This window comes from Musa acuminata, chromosome BXJ2-9, assembly GCF_036884655.1.
Source record: "Musa acuminata AAA Group cultivar baxijiao chromosome BXJ2-9, Cavendish_Baxijiao_AAA, whole genome shotgun sequence".
Classification (NCBI taxonomy): domain Eukaryota; kingdom Viridiplantae; phylum Streptophyta; class Magnoliopsida; order Zingiberales; family Musaceae; genus Musa; species Musa acuminata.
The window spans coordinates 12,695,043-12,713,227 of record NC_088346.1 but is presented as its reverse complement, the minus strand read 5'-3'; the positions used below and the strand labels follow the sequence as shown (position 1 = coordinate 12,713,227).

At 37.8% G+C, this 18,185-nt stretch overlaps 2 protein-coding genes across 7 annotated transcripts; one reads left to right on the top strand and one right to left on the bottom strand.

Moving 5' to 3' along the window:
* Positions 1 to 190: 190 nt before the first annotated feature.
* LOC135623190 (SUN domain-containing protein 1-like) lies at positions 191 to 4,249 on the bottom strand. 3 transcript variants are annotated; one of them, XM_065125841.1, is made up of 3 exons: positions 4,092 to 4,249; positions 2,432 to 3,592; positions 191 to 728 (listed from the first exon to the last, which is right to left on the bottom strand). In XM_065125841.1, exons 2-3 carry the CDS (start codon positions 3,527 to 3,529, stop codon positions 423 to 425), a joined length of 1,404 nt encoding a protein of 467 aa, XP_064981913.1. In that variant the 5' UTR covers positions 3,530 to 3,592; positions 4,092 to 4,249; the 3' UTR covers positions 191 to 422. The 3 variants fall into 3 exon arrangements, with proteins under 3 accessions (XP_064981913.1, XP_064981914.1, XP_064981915.1); XM_065125842.1 differs by having other exon boundaries at positions 3,973 to 4,098; XM_065125843.1 differs by lacking the exon at positions 4,092 to 4,249 and adding an exon at positions 3,883 to 4,006.
* A 2,252-nt stretch (positions 4,250 to 6,501) lies between these two features.
* Positions 6,502 to 11,639, top strand: LOC135583969 (uncharacterized). Of its 4 annotated transcripts, none has more exons than XM_065125838.1 (10): positions 6,502 to 6,708; positions 7,547 to 7,658; positions 8,210 to 8,341; positions 9,151 to 9,239; positions 9,322 to 9,460; positions 9,560 to 9,634; positions 9,852 to 9,973; positions 10,060 to 10,135; positions 11,071 to 11,130; positions 11,203 to 11,639. In XM_065125838.1, the coding sequence occupies exons 3-10, from the start codon at positions 8,228 to 8,230 to the stop codon at positions 11,329 to 11,331; spliced, it is 804 nt and encodes a 267-aa protein (XP_064981910.1). In that variant the 5' UTR covers positions 6,502 to 6,708; positions 7,547 to 7,658; positions 8,210 to 8,227; the 3' UTR covers positions 11,332 to 11,639. The 4 variants fall into 4 exon arrangements, with proteins under 4 accessions (XP_064981910.1, XP_064981909.1, XP_064981912.1 ...); XM_065125840.1 differs by having other exon boundaries at positions 6,525 to 6,708; positions 7,547 to 7,630; positions 11,203 to 11,555; XM_065125836.1 differs by lacking the exon at positions 6,502 to 6,708 and adding an exon at positions 7,457 to 7,468 and having other exon boundaries at positions 7,547 to 7,630; positions 11,203 to 11,555.
* Positions 11,640 to 18,185: the final 6,546 nt, after the last annotated feature.

The following is an 18,185-nucleotide window of genomic DNA, read 5'->3' as shown; positions in this document are numbered from 1 at the left end:
ATCTTTGGGACAGTCTTACCAATGCCCGTCTCACCTTACCTGCCTGGTAATTGGATTCCTCCATTGTGATGCCACGAACGGGCTGTGAGCTCACGGGAAAAGCTATTGTCTATCCCTCGACGCTTGGAATGATGACGATGACATTCTCAGTTGCATACTGCACAATAACAAGAATCCCCCAAAAGAATACTGATGAGAGAACAAAATACGAATGTTCCACATTGGAACATTCGTACATGCAATAAAATAGATGGCACCGTCTCAGTGTAACAGCTGCTGCTACCCGCAAGAACAGAAAGGGGTCAAAATGATCAGAAGATCCCAAGTCCATCTGTTCTCAGACAAAAGGAGCAGAGAGAAGATGTGAAGAGGATGCCCTAGAATCAGAAAATAAGGGTGGGTACAACATAAAAGATGCTCCCTCAGGGCTGCAAACCCATGGTTGCAGATGTACTGGGCTCGTGACCGTGCACCCTGAAGCGATAGATGCAGGTCAGAGCAGCGCTCCCATGGTTGGAGGTGAAGTCGAGCCGAACCATGTTGACGACGTCGCCGGAGTCCCTCGCCTCTACATCGAACGTTTGTGTGTTGCTCTTCTCGAGGTCGTAGGAGAACTCAGTTAAGGCAAAAACCTTCTTCACACCACCAGATGGGTCTTCCTCGGAGGATTCAAACCAAGCAGAGACCTGGCAATCTTTGGGGGCACTCGATCTGTCGTAAGCCACACTCTGCATACCATACACGTTCCAAGAAGGGACATCAGGAGTCAGACTCATGATGCACGTTAGTGATCCATATGTGGAGATGAGCTCCAAGGAGAAGTAGCAAAGCAAAGAACAAGATAAGGTTTCACTAGAAATAATCATACCACACAAACATGAGAGGCCAACTAAGAATTGCAACTTCTAGAAACACAAGATTTGTTGCTGCGTATAAGATAAAAAGCATGAAGCCCTCCTAAAAATCATCCTTCTTCGGATATTAGAGGAACGTATTGTAGATTTTAGAAAAAACAAACGAATGATGATATGCAGGGTTCAACAAAAAAAAAAAGGTGATTTCTTTTAAGTTTGAGAACCTGAATGATCATATGAATCCATGTTCCTTCCAGCTTCTTCATGAGTGCTTTGTTTATTGGGATCCTTGATCCGCTCAGTTTCCAAGATCCAACCATTCAGTCTCATACTTCTATTTTAGCCAAGTTTCAGAGGAACTGCTTAAAAGGCTATGCAGTCATATTATTAGAAACTGCTTAAAAAGCAACACCAACTTTCAGATTCCTCCTCGCTACTTTATTCATGTTATGTCTATGTTATCGTTCTTCCTGATTGTTACAGACAAATTCACAGCAGCTACTGTACCACTCGATGGCACAGCGATTAATGCAATTTACTGTGAGAAACTCAATTGACATAAAGATGGCATCTTTCATAGTCCTAAATCATGTGTAACAAGAAAAAGTTGTAGCTTTGATCCTCAAACAGTATTAATTTAGTTAAGGTTCCTATATAAAACAAGTAGTATCTGAAAAGATCTTAAAGATTTCCAAACAACAATATTCATCATGGAACAATGTTTAATCCACCGCTTATCATTGGACGCCTGAGACACTTCCAGAAAAGGAAAATCAAACGGTCTTCTTAATTTTACCATAAGATCACAATTTTGTAAAAGTTAGATGACTGTTATAATCAAACCTACGATTAAGCACAGCTGTCTCACATCCTAGTAAGTTTTGATTTCCATATAAAACACGGTAGCTCTTAGCTTGTGCATTTCAACAAAATAGAAGTACATGATTTGTAATTATAAGCAAAAGGAATCTGATGTAGGAACCATGTGTTGCATTTTTTCAAATCTATGTTTAATTTATATAAGCTATCTCTCTTACCTTGAAATTATTTCAAATATTTTACCTTTAAGAAAGCTGATAAGAAATTTGAATTTCAAAATAGTCCTTATGCAAAAGGTTGACAAGCAACATATAGGAAGCGACCTACTCATTAAAAGATTTCAAGGTGTCCAGGGCTCCAAGCAAGCAAATGGGTAACAAGCTGCATATAAATGGCAGTTGTAATAAGAGAAGCACAGTATAACCTCAGTCAAAGCAACATAACTGAAAATGAAAACAGTTTAAGCGTTTCATTTTCTTGCATTGCCTCATAATTGACAAAAGGAATTACAAAATCAAGGCACTAGATCCCCATTCAGGACGTATAATTATTAGTCCCAAGTAAATCGACATTAGGTGGTTCCACCTGTACCACTCATGCTGATCATTCTAGGAAAGTGTAGGTTAAACGCAACACACCGACAAATAAAAAAATAGATAGAGACGCATAATAGAGGCTCAAACATTTTATGGCTGTATGAGAATCATCATTAATGTAAATGGAAAACTAGAATGCAGCAGGAGCAGAAAAAAAATTACCTTAGAGACATGCTCCAGCGTGACAGCCTCAGGTATGATCCCTGTTCTTAGCTTAATTTCAATAAATCCACTGCTTCCTTGAAGAGGAAAACACTGGCCAGGTTCTCCAAAGCTAGGCTCCAGCATCTTGTTTGCACTAGCATGAACTCTGTTACGACCTTTAGCAGTTGTGAACCAACCGTTACCTTTGCCAAAACCATAGGGTTCTGAATGCCTAACCACCTTGGCCCCACCAGAAGCTAAAGCATAATCAACCCTTCCAAGACCATCAGCTGCATGCTTTTCTATCTCTTTCCAAACAATATCCCTGGCAAACATCCTAATGTGATCCAAATCCAAATTCATATTACTATCGTCTACACCTTTACTGTTTTTTAACTCAGTCAGAAGAGTTTCAAATTCTTCCCTTGATAGCAGATCCTTGTCCTTGAATTCGCCCAAAGACTTGTCCAAAGAATCAGTTTTAGCTGCCAACTTCTTCAACTCCTCCTCAAACAATGTTCCTTTCTTTTCGACTTTCTCCAACAATTCTTTGGTCAAAATCCCTATCTCACTTCCAATTTTCTTATCTACTACATCTAGTTGTACCTGCAACATCTTAGCAGTCTTCTTTAAAGATATCTCAACTTCAGAAATCCTGCTTTCATAATCAAAAGCAGCAAGTGAAGAGTTCGCATTGTCTCCTATGCTGAAACTCCATCTCCAAATAGTCTGCCCCAACCATACGAGGACTGCAAGAAGCAAGCAGTTCTTGGTAAGGACACTAATGACAGTTTGCCACTTGGATTTCCCAGGTTTTGGTGCTGCTTTCTTGTGCCGTGGGGATCCTGTGGATGAAGCAATCAACCGCTTCTTCAACTGTGAATAATCTTTTCTTCTCTCAATCACAGATTCTCCCCTTATCGTATGGCTTAGATCCTTTCCATTAACAATCCCATTTATCGCCCCTTCAGCAAGCCCATCGGCACTCACCCTCTTCTCCACGACCACCATCGTTCTCCTCTTTGCATTCGATTTTGTGTCTGCATCTAAACTCAGAGATGCACCATTATTGGTGGCCGGCGATGCCGCGATTGCTGCAGCAGTGGAAGCAGACATCGCCGCGCTTTGGTACTCGCACGATGATTCGAAAGGAAAACCCGCCTATAGCTTAGAAACAACCTAAAACATTCAAAAGAAGTGACCCAGTCAACCCCCGATCGTACGAAAGCCAAGCAAACAAAATCAGAAAAAAAATCAAGCAGATGATCAAATCGCAAAATCTAAAGAATCTCACGTAAGCAAAAGATACTATGAAAAAAAGAAGAATTTTTTACTAAAATCACAAGAAAACAAAACGGAAAAATATTGTTTTCCAAAAAATCAATCAAATAAAGGGTAGCACGAAGCACTAACAAGAAACCCTAATCTCCATAAAACACAGAAAGAACGAATAGGTCAAAGAACCAAACAGATTGTGCTGAAACCCAAATGACTACTGAATTCCACGAAAAGCAGACGAATCCAGAGCAAGAATATGCAACGAAGCGAGAGAGGGAGACCGCTTGAGGTTAAGGCGGATCTCCAACAGCGGAGGCCAGAAATAGAGGAGGAAGAACACGACCGGAGTCGTACAACGGATCGGAGATGGGAATGGAGAGGGATGTGGGCGGAAAATTACCTAGAAGGTTCGATCCGCGTGCGTCGTCTCGTGCACTGCGAGAGGAAGTCTCGTCGATCGGGCGGGAAAACGACACAGGAATTGGGGGCGAGAGGAGGAAGGAGATTGGAATTATCTCGGCCCTCCTTTTGGGTTTGGCAGTACCGTTATTTGGTGATCGGTCGAAAGAGGGCCGAATAGAATCCAAAGAGAGAGAGAGAGAGAGTACCGCTACTCGTGTACTTACCCGCTCCATGATTGGTGAATACGGCCGCCTTAATTGGGTTCCACGTAAAGGTCTCGTCACGTCTGACGGCAGGTAGCTTCAGTTATTAACCACGTACGAGTACGAAAATGACTCGCGTTCTTCGGTCATTAACCACGTAAACGCCAACCCGCCATGTGGTTGGACAGAAGTGGTGGCCACGCCTGTGGAGCCCACCATGTGCAACGCATGAGTCGGTCCCACATAACGACGTCATCAATGGGACGCACTTTAAATGGGCTAACCACTTTCTAAAGGAAAGTAGATACGCGAATGACTCATAAACGGGTAAAGAATGTCTTGCTCTTCTTTTGATCCGAAAGCTTGCTGTTCGTAATCGGTTTACGGGTACCTCAGAATCTACCGCTCTTGCTGTCGTTGGCCACTGGTGGCTGCATGAGTGGGTCCCAAATTCATATTGCCATCGAATTGTTAGTACTGAGTTCATATTGCCATCGAATTTACATGATTCTTAACAGGCTTCATCTCTAACCTACAAGAGAGAGAGAGAGAGAGTCATCATTATCTTTCTCTTTGTTGTCTATTTGCCTTGAATAAGCTGTGTGATGAAATTATTTCTTAGCTTACAAGATGAGGATGCAAGTGCTGCTGTCTTCTCTTCAAAGATGCGTTGCACCTTTTCACTACAAATGGCTCATGGCACAATTTTGCCAAGATATCTTAAACTAGTTGATGCATCCATTAGTTTGAGAATAAATTGTTCCACCTCTCCTTAAATTTTAATTTTATTTCTTTCATTTTGTTTTTGTTCTTCGTTTTTTTTTTATTGTTCTACATAAATGTCACAGGTAATTGTTCAAAGATTAATTTACAAATTAATTTCATAAATCTTCAATAGAGGAAGGATGAATCTTAAAAATAATTTTAAAAATTAAATTTATAAGAAAATTACATTAGCCTTTTTTTTTTCAACCTTGGATGATAATCCCTTTTTCCACTATGCTTATACTTTTTTTATTGAGGCTTATATCTCGATCTAAGTATCGATAATTATGTCGTCGATCAAGATTTCTCATGAAAAACTCCATATTTTGATCTGAATGGAGTCCCATGTTTTTATAATTTATGCAAAGGACTCTCCATATTTTCATAATAGCCATCATATTTAGGTTGAATAATAAAAATATTATAATTCTATTTAAAAATACTATAATTTATCAATGGTCTTTTTCAGTCCCATTCTTCTACAACAAGAAAGAAAACACACATCACAATTAATGGGCATAACGTCTTAAAGTTAAGTGAAGAATGATGATTTATCATATTATTATTTTGACATATGCCAAATACCAAGTTAGCTATCATCCGAAATCATCGAAAAACTTTCAAATGTATTTTACGAAACCCGAAAACCTATAATTACATTGATAATTAAGGTTGATTTGATTTAAATTGGTTAAGACTCGGCGTAATATTTTTGAATATGGTTATAATAATTTTTGTCCAATAATATAATAACTAGTTTTATCGGTTCGATCGAGTTAGTTTTGGATAGAAATATGACAAATTAAAGGTGTATGTTGTCAATTAGGGCATTTGGGTGTTGGGAAAAGCAATGAGCTCGGTGAATTTTGGGATTGGAGGCACGATCTCAAAATTAAAGGTGTATATTTTTTATTATTATTTAATGATATTGATTGATATAAATCAAAATCCTATTTTTAGGTCTTAAATATCATAATAAATGTTATTTTCCTGATAAATACATCTCAACTAAGTCTTTTTTGTTTCTCCACTTGTGGGAACAGAAAAGAGATTGGACACGTAGTTAAGCCATCTTGTTCGACAAAATAACCACAGCAGTGATCACAACCTTACATACTTGTCTTCCCTACCCGTCTGTGTTTACCCACTGTGAGCAGGGTTGGTCCACAGGTGGCTCCCGCTGTCCTTGCCTTCACCGGGTAGGTAGCATCGCTGCTGCGTCATAATCACAATAATTTCGAGTGAAGATTACGATTCCGCTCGTTTTAGTTACACCACTCTCTACCTGATCCCATGGTAAGTCTTTTGTGGACCCCGTCGTGTATCTCCCAGTCCAAAGATAGGTGGGTCGAAGTAACGTAAACCGATAGCGTTAAGAAGAATCTCACGATCTCAACGGCCGATTCTTGGAGCACTCATCTCACGACTCATTCAGTCGGACATACAGGAGAGAGGTAAAAAATAAGTCGCACTCGGAGGAGACGCCCACCACGCCAACCACGACTCCCGTCGTCCTCTTCTTGGTTTCCGGTTTGGGGATTCCTCGCTACAATCCCTCGATCCAGCACACGCCCATCTGTTGTTCCTCCTCCTCCTCCTCCTCTCCGCTGCCGCCGAAGACTTCTCTCGAGCCAGCTCCGCTGCGAGGTACTTCCCATCCCGCTTGATGACACCATTTGTTGAAATATTGCTCTCTTTCGTTATCGCAATCGGTGGGTTAGATGTGTGGGGATTGGGCCGGGGATGCAGTCGCCGTGAGGAGCCCTCATGTCGGCTGGTTGAATGCCCCTCCGTTGTCTTGGTCTTTTGCTGTTTTGCCTGTGAACTTATTTGATTTGGTTTTGAGTGTTTTGACGGAGCTGAAGTTTCAAATTGCTAGAGCAGTATCAGTTCGTTCAAGGAATCTTACTTAGGGTTCGATACCTGAGAGTGATTACATAGAAGAATTGATTATGAATGCTTCTGGACAATTCTTTAGGTTCTTTGAGCTTCTGGAATCGAATGTAAACAGACTTGCATCATAATAATGCGTCCAATTCAGGTATCCTAGGTGCTTAGGATCATATGTGACCTTAATCGAGTGCGTTGATCTTCTTAGTTCTAGCTTCTTTGATTCTGCCTGTCCTTTTCTATTAAGTTGATGGTGTCAACACTTTTTTTGGTCCTTGTTTATCCTTTTTGGTGGTGTCCGTCGCAGTGACTGGACAGATAAGTCCCAGTGGCCATGGCCTGTATAACCGGTGGCCTCACTCTCATTTTGTGGACAGCTCGAAAGTGAATTGACTTCACTTCGAGACTGTGTGACACAGATTGATTCACTTGCATCGGGTCCCTTCTCCAACTTAATACTTTGGATGGGAGCTTTGTGTGGGTGGGATGCACTTGGTATGTGTGTTTGTTGTGCATGGTATTGCTTGCCTTTTGCTCTCTCTCTTATGCATGTGAATGTGGATTGCTTAACCTTGTGATTCTGCTGTATTTTTAGGGGACGGATGGAACGTGTGTTATAAAAGGTCCCAAGGAATCTCATTATACCAATTTTGCTTGCTTGGTGCACTGGAGATCTTTGGTTGCGGCCGTTCTCTTTCTTTCCCAAAGTTAGTTTGCTTTCAAATTTAGATTGGATGTCAAATAAAAGAACAGCGAGTCCAGCTGTTGTTTGACAACAGTTATTCTTGTTTCTATTGCTACACATTTCTTGGGCCCAGCTCAAAAGGAAGAACTAAAACCATTTTTTGTTGCGAAAATTTGATGACCCTCATGTCTAAAGACACTTCTTGAGGAGTTATGCTTCTGTTCACCATGGAGAGAGGCCTTATGCTTCTGAATCACTTTCTGGTAGGAAAGATAATATTGCTAATCCTATCTGTTGAGTATGATGACCACTGACCGATGCCAGATTTGGCTGGAACTATTCAGCTATAGTTGTACTCCCCTAGTGTTGCAGATGTCTTGTTCGATAGACTGTAGTAGTTGCAATAAGTCTGCAACTAGGTTATCCTGATCAGGATTTTGGTTTGTGGAGATCTGGCTGTTCTGTTCTTCTTTAGTTCCTATGGTTTCTAAGATCATGTTCTATAACTCTTTGTCTCGCTTCCACATTTCCCTCTTGTAGGAATTCACTAACGGGGTACTTGTTTGGCTGCAGATTTTCCAGAATCTGGTTATGGCACTAAAGTTCTACAGGTATCAGGCAGAGCTACTAGTCAAGAATTACTTGCTGGCAGATCCATACATTTCATATACTTCGGTGCTAGGTGGCATTTTTCTCTGCAAGATGGTAAGTACTGCTGCATGTTCATGATAGAAGTACCTTTTGTTTTTGGTTTGATAATGATTCTTATCATGAAGATAATGTTGCAAAATTCATTGATGATTCATAATTATCCACTTGGAATCTGGAAAAGTGGAAACATGTATACTATCTAATATCTATACATGTTCCACTTGCATACCTTTAAATCTAGCTTCTTTTGCTGTATGAGCACAGTTTATAGTACAACATGTAAAAGTGTTCCAAAATGTCTGAAAAGAGTTGTCAAAATTCAAGCAAAACTTGAAATAGTTAAATTCAATTAGTACATGTTTACTACCTTGAAACATAAGCAAATCCACGAGTAAAACTTGTGGAAAATGATAGCTTTTAAAACAGGTCGTGTCATGTCAAAATACTCAAATGTGCATGATAAGGATTGGAAAAGAGAGAGAGAAAAGTCATGCTTGCTGAGCCCACTCAAATACAAAATTTGGTGGACAGCTTCTTTCTTTATTTCTACTAAGACATTAATGCTTATCGCCAGCTAGGGGGCTTTTATGTTCTTTTTCACAAACATTATAACAGAGATTAAATATGTGATTTGCTGAAACTGTCTTCATCCATTCAAGTTAGTGTCGAGTACTTTTGTTATTCACTTCTGACTTTGTTGCAAATCCATGTCTTTGTTGGCTACATGGATCTTTTCCCACTATTGAGTTCTGTGTAGGGATCTTTATATGTGCTGATAAAAATCTGGTGCTTTTTCTTCTTTTTTATTGGAATCTAGTGAAGCATACACAATTCATAATGATGTCCATTTGTTCATTTTACAGGCATATGATTTTACCCAGTTCATCAGTTCTTTTTACTTCAAGGGTTACAGTTCCCTAACAAAGATCCAACGGATTGATTGGAATAATCGGTATTTTGTAGTTGACTTCTATGCAGATCTTTTTTGTTTGTCTCACTGTGATTATGAGTATCATATCAAAATTTACATGCAGGGGTATGTCTAGCATCCATGCTATCTTTGTAACAATAATGTCAATTTACTTGGTGTTCTGCTCCGATCTTTTCTCTGATAATACAATCAACCTACCCATTACATTCCGAAGTTCATCTCTCTCTACATTTGGGTTGGGGGTAATAACTTCAAATTTCATTATTTTATAAGAATCTGTATCTATCTTTTATTTCAGTCTGAGTAATCTGCTTGTTGTGAATTTACTGTCACATGCACAGGTCTCTGTTGGGTATTTTCTTGCAGACCTTGCTATGATAGCTTGGTCATACCCTTCACTCGGTGGAATGGAGTATGTAAGTCATGTTTTAAATTTTAAAGTGACATTTTCTCATTTCACTGAACATGATCCTGTCACATTTAGTTTGATCATGATCTTTTATTTTTCAGAAATATACGCTGCTCATGTTAGAAACTTACTGCTAAATTCTTATAATTGCCCCAATTTTAACCAAATTTGTAGTGATATCTTTGACTTTTCTAGTTCTCCATAAATGATGAAAGCTTTTTCAGGTTCTCCACCATACACTTTCAGTGATTGCTGTTGCTTACACCATGCTGTCTGGGGAAGGTCAGTTTTACACATATTTGGTCCTTATCTCTGAGATAACCACCCCGGGAATTAATTTGCGATGGTAAATGTTCCAAAATCAATAAAAAATTGCCTGTAACATATTTGGAAGTCCTAATTTCTAATTCTTAAGCTTCCTGCTTTGTCAAGGTTTCTTGACACTGCAGGAATGAAGAGGTCTCAAGCCTATCTTGTGAATGGCGCCATGGTGTTCTTGGCATGGCTGGTAAGTGAGAAGTCTGACTTGATTTGCTACACTAAATCATTAACAATTTTTTTTTAAGTTTTAAACCCAAAAGCAATCCTTTCTTGATTTATAGCTAGTTTTTGTTACATGACCTAATGGCAGTACCTGTTGCTTTTTCTTAAAGCCATCTCGTCACTGATTCCAGATTATGCAGCCACTATCGGATGTGTTTTCCCATTTAATATGAAGTACCATTTAGATTAGATATTGTTACTATTAACATGCAGTGCTTATGTACTCATTCTGTAACCATGGGACCATAACTGTTATATGAATTATGAACATGCTTTAACAATTATGTGCTTCTTCTTATCACTTTCATGAAGCATCACAAATTTAGATGAAATAACAAAATTTAAACTTAAAAACACATTACAGATAGAGAGCTATCTAAGTAAAACAAGGGAAAAGATTATAGCAGAACCAAGAGGTGCAATTATGTCCCAAGGTGCATTAGATTCTGGGAACAGGTGTGAGGCAAAGCATGCACCTTAAGGAGACAAGGAGCACTTAGTGTTGCTCATTTATGAAAAAAAGATTTTGGGCTTAAATTGCTATCAGACACTGTAAATGATGTTGAACATAAACAAGGATCTAATGCCGTTGCAGTGTTGGTACTACACCATCAGGGAAACTGTTAAAATATAAATAACCATAATGACACTGACGAATTGTTTTTGTTCACCAAATGCTGCATCACCTTGTACGTACTACCTCATTCCAAAACCCAGACATCAGGAGTCTGCCAAAACAAATATTTACGCAGTTTTATTTTAGCTGCATAACACATTTCTTTTAATTTTCATGTGAATCTTTTTCTTTTCTTCATGATGTGATCTTGCATTCTCAGTCCATTAAGTCGTTATGTCATGTCTATGTAACCTTGATGACAGTTCATCTTTTCTTTGTCATAGGTTGCAAGGATTTTATTGTTCATCTACTTGTTTTACCACATTTTTCTGCATTATGATCAGGTATGTGTTCTTTTGCTTTTATTGACTTAAATTTGGTGTAGCTTGATTTTTTTTGTTTTAAACCTCTGGCAGGTCAGGCAAATGCGTAGCTTTGGCTACCTCCTAATTTTTGTGGTACCATCAGCACTGGCCATCATGAACATAATATGGTTTGGGAAAATTTTAAAAGGGCTGTGGAAAGCCTTGAGCAAGGGAAAATAGATGATGTATCAGGTGTTTTCTTTTTTCCTGTATAAATTCTTGTTTTTCTTAGTTAGTTCCTTTTTATTGAAACTAAGAGAACGTGAAACTTAAAAGAACAAATCGCCGAAGCTAATGATCAGAAAGATATGATGTCAAAAAGTCCAGTTATCCTTTTTTAAAAAAATATTTATTTTTATGTATCTATTGTATTTTCTTTTGATATGGACATAGACCTGGCTTCACGTCTCTGTTAGTAACAATCTAGTGAACATATGGATTGCTGACTCCAAAATTTATATAAGAAACGACTGATGCAATTTAATTCATTCGACTGTGACACATTAATACTATTTGAGTTTGTTGTAGTATTATGTAAAAGAGATTGATGTATTTTGCATTATGTACCCCTGCTGCGGTATGATATTTTGATGTTTTTATCCACCCCTAGCATATGGATTTGATATTTCTTCCCTTGTCATATTGAACGCATAAGCATGCCAACGCTTCTCTTGGTAAAGATTAATGGCATAAATTAGAGACTGGTGTATGTTTAGCTTCCTGAATTTTTCACAGCTGCTCATGTTGATCAGCGTTGAAATTGTCTGATTTACTCTTATCGTAAGTGTTACTTCTTGTTCTTACACTTGCCTGATGCTTTAGTCTACCACTTTATTTATCATGATGCCTTCTATCTGAGAATGTTTAATTTTAAACCCTAATGATATGAGATATATATATATATTTTCTTAAATTTTCAGATTAAAGGTTTTTCGAACTCCCAATTGTTTGTAGTTAGTGGTTACTTTTACCCCTTATTATCGTGTCTGCACATCATTTGTTAAGCGGCTTGATCAACGAGATATATATATATATATATATATATATATGAGAGAGAGAGAGAGAGAGAGAGAGAGAGAGAGAGAGAGATGATGTGGTCGACATATCGACCACTTACGTTGATGTGGCGACACCTCAGTTGAAGGACACATCAACTAGCTACCCATCGTGATTGCCACTTGGACTTGAAACGGTCGATGAGTTAATGAGGCCTGCTTAAGTACACTAGATGAGTGCCACGCGGATGAAACCCAACAATCTCGGGTTCGACACAAGATGGAGATGGTGATAATTATGGTTATACTCCACGCCGTCCATTATTGTACGATCTATGTAATTGAGCGGATGTAATGATTGCAAATGACCAAGGAGCCCCCAAGTATATTTTGACACATTGATCCTTATTATCCAACCTGTCCGATTAGAATTTTAGAGGGCCATTTGTTGGGCATCCTTTGATGCAGTTTTGTAGGGTTTGGACATTATGACTCGATAAGGTTTCCACTTGAGGTTAGCCAGGAGAAGGATCAGGTTAGATCCAATTCGACCTCTAAGTTTGATAACCAAAATCTACTCTAACAAATTAGCGCTAGGAGGGCAAATCATATCTCTGGAAACATTCACAAGACCAAGTTGGCCAAACCTCGAGGAGTTAGAATCCTCCCATACATATGATATGATGTATATGAATTTTATATATGATGTTAATGTATATGAATAAGATGATTATCATGAGATAGTTCTAAGCATATTATGTTAATGTATGCATCGTATAAGAATAGATTTATATAAATTGAATTGAAATTGATTGAAATACATAAATCTATATCATAATGTGTGGTATGAGAGTACACATATATGTTATCACATGCATATGAGAGTGCATATATATATTATAACATGGATATGATTATGTGCGGTGTGAGAATGCATGGATATGATATGATGCGTGATACACGTATATATTATGACATACGGTACGATTGTGTATGTATATATTATAATATGTGATATAAGAGTGTACGTATATATCATGACGTGCGATACGAGAATATTTATATATGTTATAAAATGTGATGCTAAAGTTCATAAACTAATTATGATTCCTCATTACTTGCACTATGAATTTACTTATATGGGAACGTTATGATTTATTTGAAAGCAAAATTTTACCTCATTCTTATGTATCTATCATATTATGATACATATGTCAAAAAGTTTTATGCATTTGTATACATGACGTATAGGAGTGCATGTATCTATGATTAAATATAGTATAAAAGTCATGTATCTATGATTAAATATAGTATAAAAGTTCATTGATGTATTATGATTTTCTATATCATATTTTATAAACTATTCTTATATATGTGTATTCTAATTTACTTTAAATCAAAAGTTCACTTTTTATTATACATCGATCATGTTATGAAATACCTTATGCATTTGTATATTAGGCATGCGGTGTGAGAATACACGTATCGATATATGATATAGAAGGTCATGGACATATAATAATTTCATATTACATGTGCTATGACCTACGCATTATGACTTATTTTAAAATAAAGTTTTACCTTTTGTTTATTCATCTTTCATGTTGCAAGGTTACTTATTGCTAAAGAGGCTATAAAGAAAGTGCGTTCATAATGAACTATTTAATGCATGTAACTTTAAAATGTTATAAATATGATACGATATATATTCATCTTAATATATTAAATTAAAAATTTATATTTATTGAGTTATCGCTGATTTTGGACCCTATTTTATAGGTAAATACACTAGTAGTTCATTATTATGGTGTCTTTGGGAGGTGGAAAGATGCATACTGGGTAGATATAAATGATGACCTATGGATATATTTGGTGTATATAAATTTTAGACTTGATATGCATATGTAATGGTTTAGGTTTATGTGTTTACAACAATATACTGCATGGAAATATAGGGGTGACATCATATGCGTAGCGAAAGAACATAAAATAAAAATATCAAATTTCTCAAAAGGTGTTCATCGTCGTGCAAAAATTGGTATTCAAAAACTCACGAAACTGAAAACCAACTGTGAGATAGTTATGTTACCTAGGGAGATCATATATCCCTGAATTCTTATAGATATGTGGGAGAAGATGAATGAGGTCAAGCGTCATCCTCTCTAGCGGTGATCTACACGACAAGGGCTGTATAGATGCTCCTCAAATCACTACCCAAATCTCCACACCTATTGGCTGAGGAGGAGAAGGGGAGAGGAGAATGAGAGGTGGTAACCAAGAAGCCTAACCTATGACCTTTTGGCTCTCTCTTATTTATAGAGGCTCATTGTCAACTTAACCTTAATGGATCCTGCCCTATTGAGTATTGGATCTCTATCCAATTATCCAAGCCTATTAGGTTAGTGAGTTTCTATCCAATAATCTCTTATTAGCTCTTATTGGATCTCATCTATATGATCCAATAATTCAGGGGCTTAATAGATATTCAATAAGATAAGGGCTCCAACAGATACCTCATATCCGAATCTCTACTCATCGCAACACCTACCATATGTGTGTGACCCTCTAGGCCCAATATCGAACTAGCCATGAGTCATATATGTTAGAACTCCTTCTAGCTTATTGAATTCTTATCTTCATAATAATTCACTCGATTCATCAACTACGGACGTGCTAGGCGATACATGTGAATCCAACCCTTTGGACATATCCGTCCTCAGTTATCATGTACCTATAGTTCCTCATCCATCTAATATCCTAGAGATTGTACACCGGGCATGGTACTGTCAGGCCCATACGGTTTTTCCTCGAGTCTCGCTTTAATCGGATTCTCTCGGAGAACTCTTTCTCTCTCAATCCGAATGATCCTGATCAGTGATTTGTTTGAGCAAGAACACATGAGATATTTCTTTCATGATACCGAGAATGAATGATCCTCTATCGACACTCAATAGCCCTCATAAGGTTAGCTACCACTCTCAATGACCGGTTGTGCTAGATCTGGAACCTCCATACCTATAAGTCTGGTATCAAAGAGTGGAGTACTCATACAGGACATCCTTGGTGTCTCAGGTCTAAGGATCAGATACACCATTGAGATTACAGAAATCGTTATTTAATAATATAACATCATCAACCATCCATCATTCCGTGGGTGGATCAATTAGTGAACTCATTCTCCAATGAGCATATGCACTGTATCCCTAGTATCCCCACACGAGCAGCTATGAGACAAGTCGTTTCCATCATATGTATGGGTATACAGTACACTAGTATGTCCGGTTATCTCGATGTCCCTCTCGAGCAACCTATGACCGGGATTATTTAGGATATTTGTTTAAAGGCAAATCGGTCTTATTATCGTGATCTTATCACGATCCAATTCTCATTGCACAGATCCATGGACATCATAATATATTCATGCAATAAGCAATATAAAGTGATAAAATATTAAATAATATAATAAGAAAAAAGAATGCATATCATGTCACATGTATCATCACTCATGTGATTGGCTTGTAGGACACCTATGACTAGCACAAGGCTCATCTTCATTTTTAACGAAGTTGTAAGATTTGATCACCTCATAAAATCTTATGTTCCAACTTCGGTAAGCTTGCTTTAGTCCATAGATGGACATAAGCAACCTATATACCTTATTTAGACTATCCTTGGACACGAATCCCTTAGGCCGTATCATATAAACCTCATCGAGGTTGCCATTGTGAAACACGATTTTCACTTCATTTGTCAAATCTCATAATCATAGTGTGCTATAATAACCAACAGAATTCAGATGGATTTTAACATGACTACAGGTGGGAATGTTTCGTTATTGTCAACACCTTGCCTTTGACGATACCCCTTAGCCACTAGCTTTACTTTATAGGTCTCTATATTTTCATTTGCTCTGATATTCTTCTTGAAGATCCATTTATAACCAATGGGTACAATACTCTCAGGTGTATGAACTAGGTTCCAAACCCTATTGGAGTACATGAAATCCATCTTAGAATTCATGGCTTTTTACCACTTTCTGGAGTCTATACTTGTAATAGTCTCCTCATAGGTCTGAGTATCAATATCTTTAACATCATCTCCTCTGATATTTATCACATATCTTTCAAGAGAGGATAGGATACTCTACCAGACCTATGTAAGTTGAAACTTATGTGCTAGGTAACTGAACAAAATCTAGCTGTGGAATGGTGCTTGAGCTAGGTTCTCCAACCTCGCTTAACTCTATCACGCTCTCATTGTCTCCACCAAGAATGTATTCCTTCTCAAGAAACACTGTTCTCTTGGCTACAAAGACATTTTGATCCTTAGGATGATATATATAATACCCACAAGTTTTCTTGAGGTATCTTACGAACTTGCACCGCTCCATCCTAGATTCCAACTTATCGGAGTTATGTCTCTTAATGTGGGTAGGGCAGCCCCAAATCTTAACAACATTAAGATCAAGCTTCTTTCCTTTTCACATCTCATATGTAGATACTACCGACTTAGTTGGAACTCTGTTCAGAAGGTAAGCTACGGACTCTAGGGCGTATTTCTAAAATGAGACGGATAGGTCAGTGAAACTCATCATGGACTGCACTATGTCTAACAATATGTGATTCCTCATTTCAGATAGACCGTTGAATTGAGGTGTATAAGGAGGTGTCCATTGGATAGAATCTCATGGTCCTTGAGAAACTGGGTGAACTATGTAATCAAGTACTCACATCTTCGATATGATCAAAGAGTCTTGATACTCTTTCCAGTTTGATTCTCAACTTCATTCTTATACTTCATAAATTTCTCGAAGGCCTTAGACTTGTACTTCATTGAGTACACATGTCCATACTTTGAGAAATCGTTAGTAAAAGTAATGAAGTAGGAGTAACCACCTATGACATGAGTTGACATGAGACCACATACATCACTATGTATGAGTTCCAACATCTTAGTGGCTCTCTTTCTAGTTTCATTAAATGGAGGGTTGGTTAGTTTTTCACGAAGGCAAGACTCACAAATTGCATATGACTCATAGTTGAATGGATTTAGATATACATCCTTTAGCAACTTTTGAATCATTCCCTCATAGTTGAATGGATCTAAGTATCCATCGATTGCGAACGTATTAGTTAACTACGTCGTAGTCCCTAGACGATACAGAGGAATCTAATCCTTTGGACCTATATGTCCTCAGTTACCATGTACCTATAGTTCCTAATTCATCTTATATCCGAGAGACCGTATACCGCGCATGGTGCTGTCAGACCCATACGATTTCTCCTCGAGTCTCGCTCTATTTAGATTCTCCCAGAGAATTCTTTCTCTCTCAATCCGAATGACCTTGGCCAAAGATTTGTCTGAACAAGAACACATTAAATATTCCTCTCATGATATTGAGAGTGGATGATTCTCTATCAACACTCAATAGCTCTTGTAAGGTTGGCTACCACTCTCGATGACCGGTTATACTAGATTTGGAACTTCCAAATCTGTAAGTCTGGTATCAAAGAGTGAAGTACTCATATAAGACATCCTTAGTGTCTCAAGTCTAAGGACCAAGTATACCATTGAGATGACGTAATTCATGTCTAACAATGAGGTATCATCAACCATCGAACATTATATGAGCGGATCAATCAATAAACTCGTTCTCTAATAAGCACATGCAATGTAACCCTAGTGTCCTCACACGAGTAACTATGAGACCAATTGCCTCCATCATATGGACGAGTATACAACATACTAGTATGTCCGATTTTCTCGATATCCCTCTCGAATAACCTATAACCAGGATTATTTAGGGTCTATGTTTAAAGTTGAATCGGTCTCAATATCGTGATCTCATCACGATCCAATTTCCATTGTATTGATATATAAATATCATAATATATTTATGAATCAAGCAATATAAAGTGAAAAAATATCATAATAATAATAAGCAAAAAGACTACGTATTATATCACATGTGCCATTACTCATATGATTGGCTTGTAGGGCACCTATGACTAGTAGATCCTCTATCGATACTTAATAGCT